The sequence below is a fragment of the Chelonoidis abingdonii genome, chromosome 10 (genome assembly GCF_003597395.2).
Source record: "Chelonoidis abingdonii isolate Lonesome George chromosome 10, CheloAbing_2.0, whole genome shotgun sequence".
Lineage (NCBI taxonomy): Eukaryota > Metazoa > Chordata > Testudines > Testudinidae > Chelonoidis > Chelonoidis abingdonii.
The window spans coordinates 48935926-48951706 of NC_133778.1; the positions used below are offsets into that span (position 1 = coordinate 48935926).

At 41.9% G+C, this 15781-nt stretch overlaps 1 protein-coding gene across 6 annotated transcripts in view; it reads right to left on the reverse strand.

Moving 5' to 3' along the window:
- PKP4 (plakophilin 4) overlaps window positions 1–15781 on the reverse strand; it is a 238895-nt gene that overhangs the window by 148422 nt on the left and 74692 nt on the right. For 3 of the 6 annotated variants that reach the window (XM_075070216.1, XM_075070214.1, XM_075070213.1), the window contains exon 3: window positions 5584–5696. In XM_075070216.1, the coding sequence (XP_074926317.1) occupies window positions 5584–5696 (113 nt within the window). Of the gene's footprint in view, window positions 1–5583; window positions 5697–15607; window positions 15631–15781 lie in introns of those variants that run through there. The other 3 variants (XM_075070218.1, XM_075070217.1, XM_075070215.1) reach the window with 2 other exon arrangements.

Sequence of the window (15781 nt, forward strand, 5' to 3'; positions counted from 1 at the left end):
TAGGCCATTAATCGATCTAGCTAAGAAAACGTGACGTTGGGAAGTTTGCGCATGCTGGATGATTTGCACAAATGGGTTTCCCTAACTGTGGAAGAGGGCAATATATGGGACGTATTCTATTTGGACCCCCACCGTATCTGGTAACGTTAATCGGAAGGGTATTTCTATGTTCTCCAGATGCGCTTGTGGTCACTAGTGGCGTTTCATTGACATTAACAGTGATGGCCTGAAAGGTTCATGACGCACGGCATTCTTGGAACAGTGGCGTTCCAGATCTGCAGGGATGGACTTTTTCCCAGAAGAAATCCAGTGGGACGTCGATGCACGTTGTGATCCTTGGAGACCCGTTACTTAATGCTTGACTCATGCAACGTTATACAGGGAAGCTTGACAAGAGCAAGGAACGTCACACTTCAGGCTGACCGTGCAGAATTACTGTGGAGTTGCTTTTGCCGTTTAACGGGAGATGGAAAGTCTACGGGAGAACGTGAGGGGAAGCAGATCCACGATATAACGCGCATTGTCCTCACAATAATATTTGAAGAAAGGTAAACTTCAGATGCCAATGGACCCGAGGATTGACATAGCCTGGAGGCTGAAATTTGCAAGAGAAGCGGGTATAGAGAGTCCCAGCACAGATGCTTCAAGGTATAGGGATGCCTTAAGGACAATTTAGGCTGAAATCTACGTATTTGGGTCGCTCCCAGGATTAAGGCAGTGATTTATATGATTGCAGTGCATTTTTTCATTGTGGTACAGTATGTTAACTTTCTTTGAATGAAACAACAATTGTTTTTAAAAGACAGATCCTTATTAAAATAACGTACAAAGGGCAGGGGGATAGGCGAGATGAGCATAACTCAGAGTTTATATGTCCTTCCTTGATGCTGTTGCAATCGCTGACTCAGATTAATAGCGCTGGATGGATGGGGAGCTATTAGGCGTAAGGCGATTATATCAGGCTGTTAGGATGAACTATGGGTTGGGGCAGCTGATGTTGGTAAGAACAGGATCTGCGAGAGGATGTTTGAAGAACAGTGAGCACAATGCGGTTGGTCTTGGTATGGGGAGGCAGCACGTGGCCTGCTGCATGGTAGCATTGACTGCATGATGTCTGTGTGGTGGTCCAGATGCTTAGCAGCTCAATCTGTGCTTCTCTTGTAGCGATTATTCCGGCAGCCTTTTCATTTCTCTGGCACCTGTTCCTTTTCTTTCTTTCCCTCTAGTCTTGACTTATTACTTGTGAATAAGATTCTACTATGCTTCACCAGTCCTCCTTATTTCCTTGTTTTTCTTAAGTTCTGTAGTATTTTTCGAAGTCTGCGCATATGGAAGCAGTCATCAAAGGTCTACTTAAAAAAAACCAGAGAGATAACTTTTACTACAGAGCTGATGTTTTTTAAGACTTTTTAACATTCATTTACAATGCAAGGCTAGCACAGAGCGCCGCGCTGCAGAAAATGGTGAGTTTCCCACAACCGCGTCTCCTGGGAAGGTGAGGTTGCATTGATCGGTGTCAATGGGATTTCTGTTTGGGGAAAGCAAGAGACTACAGTGAAAATAGCACTGACTACACACATCTTCCACAGCAGTACTCCTCAGATCATCTTGCAACGTGTTCACTAGAACTGGAGGGGCTGTTGACTCTGGATCAATGGGCTTTCTTACTTGGGGAACGCAAAGACAGTAGGGAATAACTTAACAGTATCCATGCATTTTTCACAGATTACCTGCCCCAGATATCGCTGCTCGGGTTCACTGGGAAGCGGGAGTTCTCTAACTATGTGGATTCGCCTGGTCCTCGAGTTTCCTGGTTGTGCAGCAATGTCCACCCACCCGTCACCGACAATGGAGCGGACCTGTTAGCCTGACTCGGACAATGACACGTGCTCTTCCAGATAAACTTGGCGAAAGCGCATTGGCACGAGCTTGGCTGAAACATTTTAGAAGAATTACAGAGAAGATATACCGCGAATGATGACCAATCATGGCTATTCACACATCTAGGCAGCTGCGCACCATTAGCCCCCACTCCTCCCAAAATTCCATCTTATAATAAAGCTTCTGATCGGAACGAGTCTCCTTGTCGTTCCTCACAAGTCCACGCGCTGCGTACTGCGCTTCTTCCTGGCTGGAAAGCTCCTGGCTGATGACTCCTGAGTCTCCAAACACCTCACGTAGCCTACTTTGGGTTCCTCTACACCAACTTACCCTCCTCTCCAGCCTCATGAATGTCCATCGTACCTCGGATTGACAAGTGGGTTATCAAGACTCCATCACTCCTTTTAAAAATGGCAGTCGTGTGGGCGTATGAGCGTGTTTCCACTGCTTTCGTAGGCACATCCGCATGCTCCTTATACTTTAAACCCTGCACTCACCGGCGTCGCGTCTATCCTGTATCTTTACTTTAATTGGCCGTAGTATTTCATAATTTCTACCGGTCGGCGCGCAGCTGTGTCTGCAGCTCCTCACCCCACAACTGATGGATCTGCAGCTCGCAGTCTTCATGTGGGGATCGTTTGGGTATGGAGATGGCACTGATTGATTGCATTCACGCCTCGTTGAGCAAGGAAGGGATTTTTAAATTCTGGACATGTTAAACGGGCGTGGTACTGAGCCCGGCAGTGGAGTGCAGAACGTGACGAAGGCTGAAAGAATGCTGGATACCTTATACCCTGGGCGCCAATCAGCGATGGTGAGTGTCCACAGCCTGAATGCCAGGCTCACACCCAGCGACTGTGTATCAGCACCCGTAGCAGACAGGAGTACACAGCCTGCAGACGGGATTGCAGCGCTGCTGACTTTGTAGTGTGGACACGAGATAGTGCAGCGCTGTACCCTCCGGCTGCAATATGACAAGTGTAGCAACTTCTATCTTTTGCGATAGGCTTAGTTGCTTAGCTTATTAAGGCAGTGCAAAGGACCCAGCTCTTTTTTTTTCTTTTTTTTAAAAGTGTGCAGTGTAAAGAAAGAGGAAATGAACAGATGGGAGATGAAAAAGATATATTTCACATGCATGTTTTTGGTGTATCAAAGCCTACAAGTAGAAATAATTATTTAGAACATACTGTCAATAACAGAGTGAAGTACTTCAAATATGAAATAAGAGATCTCAAATGAACTGGTAATTGGCCTTACATAGGAGAGTTTTTGCAGCACAAACGATTGGAAAGCTAGATAGGGACCACTATTTCTATACTGAAAAAGACTTGAGTAAGCGATGCCAGGGGCCTGAGCCCCCATGTTTCACTCAACTGATGTCTGACTTTTTGACAAAAATGACATTTGTCCTGTTTGCTCTTGTCCGAATGTTCCTCTTAGGCAAGTCATGCGACAAATGCCCAGTTTGTGAAAAAAGTCCATTGTCCGAGACGAGCTAAAAAGGAGATGTCCCGCCAAACTGGATGTATGAATTCCCTACGCATGGATGAAATTAGCATTTCTCACATAAATACATTATCTTCATAAACAGTAGTAAGGGTGATGTTCTTTATCTGTAAAGATTAACAAAGGACCCAAACGCTGACCAGAGAACCATCAGAAAACGGATTTTTTCAAATCAGGAAGGAAGTTTGGACTGGTTTTTGTCTGTCTTCAGCTATGAACCTTTTTCTTCTTTACTATTTCTGTTCCACTGTAATAAGGATAAACACAATAGCTTTATTGTTTTATGGTCTTCATGTGTGTTACTTCGTGGAATGTTTCAATGCGATTTTTGAATCAGACTGTTTATTCCTATATATTCTTATATAAGCTTAGCCCAGTATTGTCATTTGATCAGAGTTTTATATCTTATAGTCTTTTTCTTTGTTTTTTATATAAAGTTTCTTGTAGATTTTGTTGAGTTTCTTCTGAGTCTTGGTTAGACACAAGGGGAGAATTTACTTTGTTAATCTAAGAGGTAACTCTGCAGCACAGGAGTTGGTGGAGGGAAGAATAGATATCTCTGTTTCCTGTATTGGGTTAGTCGTCTTTGTGGAAAAAGACTGTTTTGTATTGTTTGTAAAGAGATGATCAATACTTCAGGTTTAGCCAGAGGGGAGTCTGTAGGGGGAGGGGAGGAAGGAATGTTTATTTCCTGTTGAATAAGCATTGAGTCTTGGGGGTTCACCAGGAAAGTATTTGGGGTCATTCGACACATGATTCTGGTTGAGCAGCTAAAAATCATGGATAGTAATTAGCTTGTGGGTTCATGTAAGACCCAGATTTCGACGTGGACGCTAAGGTCCAGATTTGGGAAAGAGGCTTATGATATCTCCATAAAAGGAGACCATGCCAAATCATAACTGAAGTCACTGTTTGAAGAGTAGAGAAACGCAAAGATGAATTCAAAACAAACAGTAATAGGTGTTAAGAAGATGCTCCCTAGGTGAGTGTTAATTATTAGGTTCACTGTAAGTGGAAGCCCAGGTACAATTATTTAATAAAAGAGCATGTTAAGAGCCTTAATAGTGACTGTTAAATGTAACAGGCTTCAGTTTCAAGGGCTGTCAATCACCTAATTTTCTGGAGGACCTGTAATTACCCATACATATTTATAACCAAAAACATTTCTAATTACACAAAAAAGTGTACTGTAATGACTGTAATTCTTCAATATGCAGAATGAATTTTTTTTAAGATGACTGACAATTATTGATACATTGTGTCAAATATACAGGATTATGTTTTACATTAAAATATTCAAAAGTATGCATATAAAAGGAATTTTCAGAAACAAAAATGCAAAGAAAATACTTTAAAAAAGGTGACTAAAACTAGATAACCTTATTAAAAAAAAAAATGTTGCAACACAATTACTGTACTGCGTGTGATCATGCTGTCTGGATTTATGTTGAAATAGCACCCTAACTTGGGTGCAAACAGGGGCGGCTCCAGGCACCAGCGTGGCAAGTGCATGCCTGGGGCAGCAAGCTCTGGGGGGTGGCCTGATGGTCTCCGTGAGGGTGGCAGTCAGGCAGCCTTCGGCGGCACTTCTGTGGGAAGTCCTGCAGCTTTGGCAGTGGGTATGCCGAAGGCGTTGAACAGCAGATCTCCCACAGAGCCAACGCCTAATCCATGTGACCTCCTGCAGAAACGGCGCCGAAGGCTGCCTGATTGCCATGCTTAGGGCGACAAAAATCATAGAGCCATACCTGGGTGCAAATATTTATAAATGAAGTACTCCCTGTTGGATAATATCTGAGAAGTATTTGAAAACACACATTCAGTACAAATATTATACCCTTGTAAATTATATCAATAGTTATTGGAACCATTAGTTTACTGATTTGCTTCAAATACATAAAGTAGTACAATTGCTTTTTCAAGTCCATAACATCAATGTGATAACTTCTCCACTCTGTGTTATGACTTAGGATAACCTAAGCAAAATTAAAGCTTTACTTACTGCTCTGAAAGATAATCAATGAAGCAAGAGGCCTTTTTAATACCAGCTCTAGTGAGATAGCATTTTTGAATGCTGAATACAGTAATGAAAGCCGAACAACTTTTATAGAAAAGAATTATCCGTAGCACCCAAGACAACTGAATAAAACATTTAACTTGGGGGCACGTAGAAAATAAAGTCATGAAGGCCTGTACCTTGTGCTGGCAATACTTGGTGATTCTGCGCCAAGCCTACATCTTTCTAGCTGACTGGCAACAATTTGCCTTTCCACCTCCAGCTCTCTGGTGAGTCTTTGAAACTGGAGTTCCTGTAATTCCAAAATAAAAAAAAATAAGGCATTTAGAGTTAAAAGTACTTGGTGTACATCAACACTGAAACACTAATCATTATACGTGAAAATTTTGCCTTGGTGTGACTCTTAATTAGCTGAAATAATCTATAATCACAATAATACACACAGTGTGATTTTACAGCTCTTTAATATTTGTAGTCTCTTTTGGTTCAATCTTTTCTATTAAAAAGAGAAAGAAAAGATGCTCAGGTCTGCTTCTATCTATACTGTGATTTCAACTCTTTCAATATCTTGCCCTGCTTCAGCACTTTAACAAATTGTGGTTTACAAGACACCTTCCTCAGCAGTGTCTGTAATTGAGGCATATCACACAATACTACAACTTATTCTCAACTATAGAGCTTTAAAACATCAACTACAGACGCTCCCTGGGTTACGCAAACCTGACTTATGGAAATCTGCATTTACAGAAAAAGTTTCGTAAGCTTTTTTTTTTGGGGGGGGGGGGTCGTGTAATTGTCAGAGATACGTTCCAGACTTACGCAAAATTCGACTTATGCAAGGTATTCCGGAACGCTTGAGTAAGTTGGGGAGCGTCTGTACAGTACACGGTGATTTTTGCACTAAAAATCTCAAATACATTAATTACTGTACAGTTTCCAGGTTGACAGAAATATGTTGCAGAGACAGTCTTTCACCTTTGAAAGCTATAAAAAAAAAGCACTTTAATTCTAGACAAAGTCTTGTTATAGTTCTCTGCCATATAAGCATCATCCCTCCCCACTATCAAAAATGCAGTCATTTGTAATGTAGCGCTAACACGGGATATTAAAAGCTAAAGAGATTTTCTATAGAAACGATATTCTGCAATCTGTACTATATCAAGGGAAACAAACCATATTATAGGAAGAGACATTTTACTTGTATTTAGACAGCTCTGTAAGCAAGCAAAGGGGCTGCATCTGAGCAATTGTACAGTATTTGCAATTTAAATTCCATATCCATTATGCATTCTTTAAATACTGTTTTAAATAGTGATTAAGCATGCAAGTCAGACTATATAGGTGTTTTTAAAAAGGTAATTATCAAATAATTGTAGCTCTGTATTTCATAGCGCCAGACTATATATGAGTTTCATACCTTGCCATGTGACCACAGAATTATTTGAATAGTGGTTGGTAGTTATGCAGGATGGGTATAAATACACTTCCCCACTAACAGACCTAAAGTACCTCTCTACTATTTGAGGCCCCATTTCTAGCTGGGCTCTTAGGCAGAAAGGAGGAGGAAGGGTCAGTCCAGTTCTATGGAGGTAACATTATTTCAAGAAAAAGCATTATTATTGGGAAAACAAAAACAAAAAAACAGCTACTCATCTTCTTATAACTGCTGTTCTTCGAGATGTGTTGTGTACGTCCATTAAACTGCAGGTGAGTTGGCATCTCATGCCCAGGTGTTGGAAAGTTTTCCCTAGCAGTACCCATAGGGAGGCCCCACTCACACCCCAGGAACTGGTATGGTGAGTGGAGGGTGCAAAGGGGAGGATCACTCTAACCCCCTTCAGTTCCTTCACTCTGGAAAGCTGATGATAGCATCCAAGACACTGAGGAAGGAGGGTGGTTAGTGTAATGGACATATGCAACATTTCAAAGAACAACAGTTACAAGAAAGTGAGTAGCCATTTTGATTCTTTGAGTGCATGCATATGTCTACTAGACAGTAGGTGACTCCCAAGCAATTATCCTAGGTGTTAGAGCTCTGAGTGTCATCAGAAGAGGGTCTGTAGGGTCTTCTTACATTTGTGTCTTTTCTTGATGCAGTAAACATTGCATGACTGGTGAATGTAGTAGAGAAGATGATGTCGCTACTGTAGACATCTGCAGGGCAGCGACATGTGTCACAGATGCTGCTGAGGCTGAATATGCCCTGGTTGAGGGTGCTGTCATCTTTTCAGGAGGTGCTACACCTCTGGCAGCATAACTTAGTGACGCAGCTGCGTATGAAACAAGCACTGGGAAGAAACCTCAACGGACTTTGTCCTATCCAAGTAAACAGCCAAAGCTCAACACACATCCAGAATGTGCAGTCTTCATTCATCCGTGTGAACATGCAGCTTTGGAAAGAAAACCAGTAAGTATACAGACTGATTCAGACAGAAATCAGATATCACCTTTGAGAGGAACTAGGAAGTGACCTAAACCAAACCGTAACTTTGTAGAAATGGTGTAAAGCAGGTAAGTGAAAAGTGCATTTAGTGAAAAGTCTGCTGTACCTCTCCCAAACACTGAGATGACAGCCACTAACACCACTACCTTCACTGAGAGATATAGAAGCGAGCAGGAAGCTAAAGTTCAAAAGGAGTATCAATAAGAGCAGACAACACTAAATTCAAATCCCAAGTTGGTGCTAGATCCCAGATAGGTGGGAACAATCTACTGAGAACTTTCAAAAACCTGGTCATGATAGGGTTCGTAAAAACAGTTCTAACTTGAATTCAAGGTTAGAAATGCTAAGATAGCAGCAAGATGAACCCTAAATCAGCTAAGGACTTGACCTGACTCCTTAAAATGCAAGAGGTAGTCCAGAATTGTTTCAATTTTAGTCTGAGTCAGGGACACATTATGGGAGGCTGCCCAAATGGATTAGTGCTTCCACTTACTCAGGTAAGAAGCTCTTGTGAAAGAATTTCTGCTACTAAGGAGAACATTCTGGATTGCCACTGAGAAGTGTGCGTCCTCTGCATTTAACCACTGATAAACTATGCTGTGAGATGCAATACTTGAGGATTCAGGTGCAATACCTGCCCATCTTTCTGAGTGATGAGATCTATAGTTAGTGGAAACAGCAAGGGTTCTCAGGTAGACGGCTTGCATAGTTGGAGTACTATGGCTACCTGGGCCAGGCTGGAGCAATAAGATCCATCTGCCTCCACCTCATTTCAGCTTGAGAATGACACTAGGAATCAGGAATACTGGTAAATATACATACAAAAAGTCCTTTTCCCACGGAAGCTGGAAAATGTCTGAGATTGACCCAGGGCTGTGACCTTGCCTGGAACTGAACCAGGGACATTTCCTGTTCTGCAGAGCTGCAAACAGATCCACCATTGGAAACTCCCTATGAAGAATATCAAGAATAGCTGGGTTGAGACCCCACTCGTGAAGGACTTCCACAGGCAATCCGTTAGGCCATTTTAAAACACCCAGCAAGTGAAATGCCCTGCAACTGACCAACCTCTATTATTACATTCCACAGTTTGACTGCCTTCTTGCAGAGGCTGTTTGACCTGGCACTTTTTACACAAACAAGCAAGCACCGCTGTGGTACTGTTGGTCACAGAATGGACAGTGTTGCCCTGAACACTGGGAGGGAGGTCGGAACTGCTGACACACACAGAATATTGCACACAACACAAGAATGTTTATGTGTAACCTGGTCTCATGGACAGTTCACAAACTTTGAGCCTGATGATCACCCTGATGTGCTCCTCACCCTAAGGCTGAAGCGTCCATTACCAAAGTCATAGAAGGGAAAGGTGGAGAGAAGGGAACTCCCTTCCACAGGATGTCTTAGCTGGTTCTTGAGGGACGCACAGAGATTCCATATAATCTGAAAACTGGAAAGAGACAGAAAGGCTCAGGCAACATTTGAGTCCAGGACCACCGCAGTGAACTTTATTCTTCGTAAAGGCGATAACATTGACTTTCATTTGTTTCTTTTCAGGTCCAGGATGCTGAACATGGAGTCTGATTGATAGCAGTCTCTACCTGGTGTTGGAGCGACCCTGAACTAACCAGTCATCTAGGTAAGAGTACACATGGACGTCTCTCTGGTGGAGGCAGGCTATTCCCACTGCAATGCATTTGATAAAAACTGTCAGCATTGAACAAAGGCCAAAGGGCAGAACAGTGAATTGGCAATGATCTTCTATGACAAACCTCAGGAACTTCCTGTGACCAAGATAGATCACCACATGACAGTAGGCATCTTGTAAACTGAGCGCAGTGTCCTGAATGTAGGGAAGGGATAATCACAGCAAGGAACACCTTATCCAACTTGATTTTCTTGGTGTACTTTCTTGGTTCAGGTTTTGAAGGTCTAGAATGGGTCTGAGACCTTCTCTGACTTTGGGTATTGGGAATAACCCCAATAAATAGGAGGCACTTCTTCTGTAACTCCCAAAGAATGCAGAGTCTGCACTTGTCATAGTACAAACTCAAGAGAGGGGTGCCTGAGAGGGTCTCGGGGGCATGGGGAGATTTTAAAGAAATTGCAAGATATATCCAGATTTCACTTTGTTTGGCACCCATTTGTCTGAGGTCATGGCCTGCCATGCACGTAGGAAATGGGAAAACCTGTCTCAGAAAGGAGGGGAAGGTCCAGTAAGATCCAGAGTGGAAAGTATGCTGCCCTCATCATAAGTGTCAAATCAACTGCTTCGAAGTCTATGGATGTCTGAAGAGACTGAGGAAGCAGAAGGCAAAAATCTCTTTCTCCGAGATCTTCTCTTTCTTTTGGCCTGGTCGCAGGATAGAACGGGTAATATTGCTGTCCAGACTGGAAGTATCCCCCCTCAAGACCAACCTGTATCTCATTGTGGCGGAGGGGGTGTAACATCTGAAGTAAGGCATAGCTCCAATGAGCAATCCTAAGAAGTCTTGTCAGAAATATCGTCATGGGCATTATGAAAGGTGGACAGATCAATGTGAACCCTGAAAATGATGATTAATACAGGCGGCGAAGATGCAAGGCAGCAGTTGCACGTAGCTACCAGAGGCGAAGAAAGTCACTGAGAAATACTCAAAGTTTTGGGTCGCACAGTGTGAAGCCAGTACTGGTATAACAGGAAAAAAAGTCATCCACTGGGATGAGGCAAGGTATTTCCCAGGATAGTCATTCAACATTTTTATTTTTTTTTTGGACCTAGTACTCAGCACCAGGGTTAAAGCCTCTGCCTTACTTTCAGCTGTAGATGCCATCTATGCTCGGTGCAAACATGACAGGTTCATGCCAAAGTCCCCCTGGGGACGCGAGTTCTCTGATGTTGGCAGGCACATCTGCAGTACATTGTGACAATGCATTCAATTGTATCTGGGATCTCCGACAGTCCACCAAAATTGCAACTTGGAATGTTGGAACTCTTCATAAAGTGGAATGATTTTATGTGTAATGCATGCAGACATTTACGGTCGCTCTGGTCTACAGACTACTGGGGCCACTGTCCGTAGGCGGTGCCTTACAAGAAGATGTTACAGCGAATGCCGTTCTCCAGGTGCCTTGTAACATCTGGGATAAAATTCCACCAACCTAGGGTTGGAGGCAGACCCCCTATTACACGGGTTCATCAAGTCTGTTCTGATGTTGGACTCTTGGGTTGTCAAGCTTTTGCAGTTGCGCAGGAACGAACCAAAAGGTGAACGAATGCTATGGCTGACTGTCTGGCTAAGCGATGATGAAGAAGAGAAGCTGGAAGTGAGGATGATATTTTGTCCTCTTCACAGTTGGAGTGTAAAGGCCCAAAGATTTTAAAATTGCTCTAGAGTTCTTTACAGCATGTAAAGACTCACCTGTTTTGGGTAAGAACAAACCATAGCCCTTGAAGGAAAGGTCATCAGTTGTCTGCTGCACCTCTGCAGGAATCCCTGAGGACTGCAAACAGCAGGAACAGTGCATAGTCACTGCCATAGCTATAGCCCCGGTGCAGAATTTGCAGTGTGCAAGTAAGCCTGCAGAGCTAATCAAGAGACCAGATGGCTTTCTGCAACAAGGGACTGGAACTGCTCTCTGGAGCTTTCTGGCAATTTATTTACCAACTCAGAGACTGTTTCCAAGTTAGAATCATTGTACCTGGACATTAAGGTCTGGTGAGTGGCAATTCCGGCCACGTAAATTTTCTGTAGAATAAATCTTTTTTCCAAAACGATCATACTTTTGGTATCTTTTTCTTTAGAGGCAGACTTATCTCAGCCTTGATGACTCCTTTTGTTCATACTGGCCACTACTAGTGAGCCCGTTGCAGGATGTAAATAAAACTGCTCAAACTCCCAAGATAGAACCTGATATTTTTACGTTTTGTTTGGTCACAGTTGGATGGAAGAAGGGGTTTGCAGCAGTGTCCTAATAGGCTGCATAATGGCACGATTTATAGGCAAGGTTACCTTTCCTGCCATAGACAGATGCAAAATGTCAATCACTTTGTTGGTATTCTCCTCCACTAGAGGTAAGTCCTGTAATTGTGAGTCTGCAGGTTGATCGGTACCAACCATCACAAGCTTCTCACTACCAGCAGGAGAAGGTTCCCTCTTATGGATCTGCTTCACTGAGTATAAGAAAAGGACCCAAAGAAGCTCTGGACTCTCAGTAGTGAGAGACTTGAGAACCTATCTAAAGATTCTGATGAAGAATCAGAGTATTCTGAGAACCAAGGAGGTGTAGTATTGAGGAGAGTCTTTGGAATCCATGCCCTGGATCTATGCCAGGAGCACAGCACCAGAGGAAGCTGATAGTACTTGTCACAGTGTAGGCCATGTATGGTCACAAGCAAGGAAAGAGGCTGTACCACAGCTGGTTAGGTCCTGTGCTAATGACCCCTACTATGAAACAGATTAATACAGCCCAGTGGCCGGCGTCAATACAGTAATAGGTCTCTCACTTCCACATAGGCGTCTGGCATTGTTGATCCCAATGTGTATGGTTGCCCTGCCATGATCACAGAAGTCTGATCCATCTCAGCTGAAGAAATAGTTGGTGTAGATGGCCCTGGGGTCAATGGCTCTGGTCTATCAGTATAAACCAGTACTGGAACCTACATCTATCTAGAGACGTTATAGATGACTGGAAGAAAGCTAATATTATGCCAATATTTTAAAAGGTAAATGGGCAGGTAATTATAGACCTATAAGCCTGACATCTACCCAAGGCAAAGTAATGGAATGGCTGATATGAGACTAGTTTAAGAAAGAATTAAAGGAAGAGAATATAATTAACACCAAGCAATATGGTCTATGGAAAGTAGATGTCAAACTTTTTTTTTCTTCTTTTAAACACAATATTGCATATTTGGTTGATTAAGGTAATAATGATGATGTAATATATTATACTTCTGTAAGATATGTGACTTGGTATCATATGCCATTTTGACTAAGAGTCTAGAAGGATACAAAAATCAGCAAGGCACATCAACAGACACAAAAATTGGGAGACTGGTAAATAATGAAGAGGATGGATCATATATACAGAGCGATCTGGATCACTTGGTAAGCTGTGCACCAACAATGAATGTGTGTTTGAACACAGTCAAATGTGAAATTATACATCTAGGAACAAAGAATGCTGAAAAAGCAGCAAAGAGTCCTGTGGCACCTTATAGACTAACAGATGTTTTGGAGCATGAGCTTTCGTGGGTGAATACCCACTTCACATGCATCTGACGAAGTGGGTATTCACCCACGAAAGCTCAAGCTCATGCTCATGCTGCTTTACAGATCCAGACTAAGACGGCCACCTTTCTAAAGAATGCTGAAGTAACTTATCAATAAAAGATTAAGATGGTTCACACCAAATGAGTTCTATGACTCACTGAAACAGACCATATCATGATCTCTTTGTGATCTGATAGCATGATCCTTGTTGAAGTGCCTCTTTTTCCTACTGAGAGACTGCTCGGAACTATTGCCACTAAGGAACTTGTCTACATGGCAGCTATTGCATGGTATGCCAGGCGTGAATCTACAGCACACCAGCTTGTACAGTACCTCCCTTGTGGACATTGCTATGAGCACTGAAATGTCCTGGAGGATGGTTTGGCTTACTACTTTGAAAACACAGTAAGCCAAGCTGCACTCTGGGACTTTCAGGGCACTATAGCAGTGTCCACATGGGACACTACCGCACAGCAAGCTATAGATTCATTCCCTGGTTTCCCATGTAGACAAACCCTAGGAATGCTGTCCCTCAGCTCCACCCTGACAACTTGGATACTTAGCTGTTGGAACCAGTTTTAATGTTTACTTACATGGTAGCCTTTATAAGAGAATGACCTTTTTCAGCAGTTTGGTATTTATTGTCAAGCTTCAGCACTGAGGGAGGCTTATTGGCCCCAATGTTTGTGCCTGGAGCACAATTTTAAGAGATTATCTCCTAGACTTATACAATACCAGAGCCCTCTTGTAAAAGGAAATTCCAGAGCCCTGGGCCCTTTTGCAGAAGTCCTTGCAAACATCATAGCCATAGGTTCAGGGCTTGAACCTAATTTTCCTACACTAGGAGACAAACTTATCAAAAATGTTTGATGACAGCCCCAAAATGACAACACATATAGTATAGATGCTTGTCTTAATTTATCTAACAATTTATGAACTATTTAATAAAATAAATAGGATGGAGAAAGAGAGAGGCTTGTTCCACGATAGCTCCATCTGGAGGATATGGGGGGGATCTGTGGGACTTAAGGTATTTACACATTCAAGCCCATGGAATGTTTGGCTTCAGAGAATTGTGAGACTCCTAGCTGTCAGCTTCTGCTCAAAAAGGTTCTGTGACTTTGTGAAAAAGGTGTGCAACTCCTAGAGTGGCTATGCAGCAACTATGTCATGAAAGGGAATTACCGAACACATCTTAAAATAAAATATTTGAAAAATTACCTTCCCATTTAACTTATTTGCCAAAACTTAAGTTCAGAATTCTGTGTTTCCTCTACAAATGCTGATGAGAACATGAGAATCATTTGAAGATTATGAGACATCTGCATCTGCTGCAGAACAATATATAATCTTGACAGCCTGAGATCAGGCAAAATGTATCCCATTGGGTTTTATTTATAATATTTAGTTCTACACACATATTCTGTTAATGATTTAGAATCACAGGATTATTGTTGTTTTTTAAAGCCACACATTTTGTATTTTGGAAACCATTAAAATACATCTATAAAGAAAAATATTTTTAGTCACAAAAATTTATTGTCTGTTTATAATTCTGCATATAAAGCAGGTGCCAAACTGGAAGTAGTTTTAGTAGTCATACACTATCAGTGCTACAAACCAGTGGCCTATTTTCTGAGATGTTATGAGGCTATTTGCTTATTAAAATGTATCTATTTAACCACTGTTAATCCCCCAAACCACATTGGTTAAAAAGCACATTTTAAAATATTTTTGGTGACTGGTTATCATTTCTATAAAGACTAAAATTATAGAGTATGTAGAATGAAGAAGAATGTGGTTTATGAAAATGTGATATTAATTCAACTTTTACTGGGTTGGCTTTGCTAACTTCAGACATTGCTAAAACAAAAACGAACATGGCTGAATCCATCAGTCCCAGAAATGCATACTGTACAATCTATGTGGGTAAATGATACAGTGCTTTGGTAATGCTCATTTTGGCAAGACACTAATCTGGTCATAAAGGGTAAATATATTACAATCATTTACCTTAATACGCAAAGTAGATCCACACAAGGAAAATGCAGCAATAGTATTTGTATTACCAAAAGAGGGGGAAAAAAATAAAATAAACAACCAAACCAAACCCTACAAACTGAGGTTTAAAAGAAGCACAGCAAAGTACTCAACTACTCACAAATAATAATTTGTAAATTTTAGTGGAAAAGACTAAATATCTTCTGTACTGAAAAATCCAATTTCAGTTAAATCTAGAAGAATTATACTCACTTAAATATTTTTTTTTAATCTTTTTTTTTTTTTTTGGTGAGAGAAAGAGCATGAGCTAGTGCACGTACATGCCTACACTGAGAATTGGTATACCTGGTGCCAAACTTGTGTGTCATTGTTCACTGATGTTATGTTTGAAAACTCATAGTGAACGAGGGAGGTTCCGGATGACTGGAAAAAGGCTACTGTAGTGCCCATCTTTAAAAAAGGGAAGGAGGAGGATCCCGGGATCTATAGGCCAGTCAGCCTCACCTCAGTCCCTGGAAAAATCATGGAGCAAGTCCTCAAGGAATCAATTCTGAAGCACCTAGAGGAGAGGAAAGTTATCAGGAACAGTCAGCATGGATTCATCAAGGGCAAGTCATGCCTGACTAACCTAATTGCCTTCTATGAGGAGATAATTGGGTCTGTGGATGAGGGGAAAGC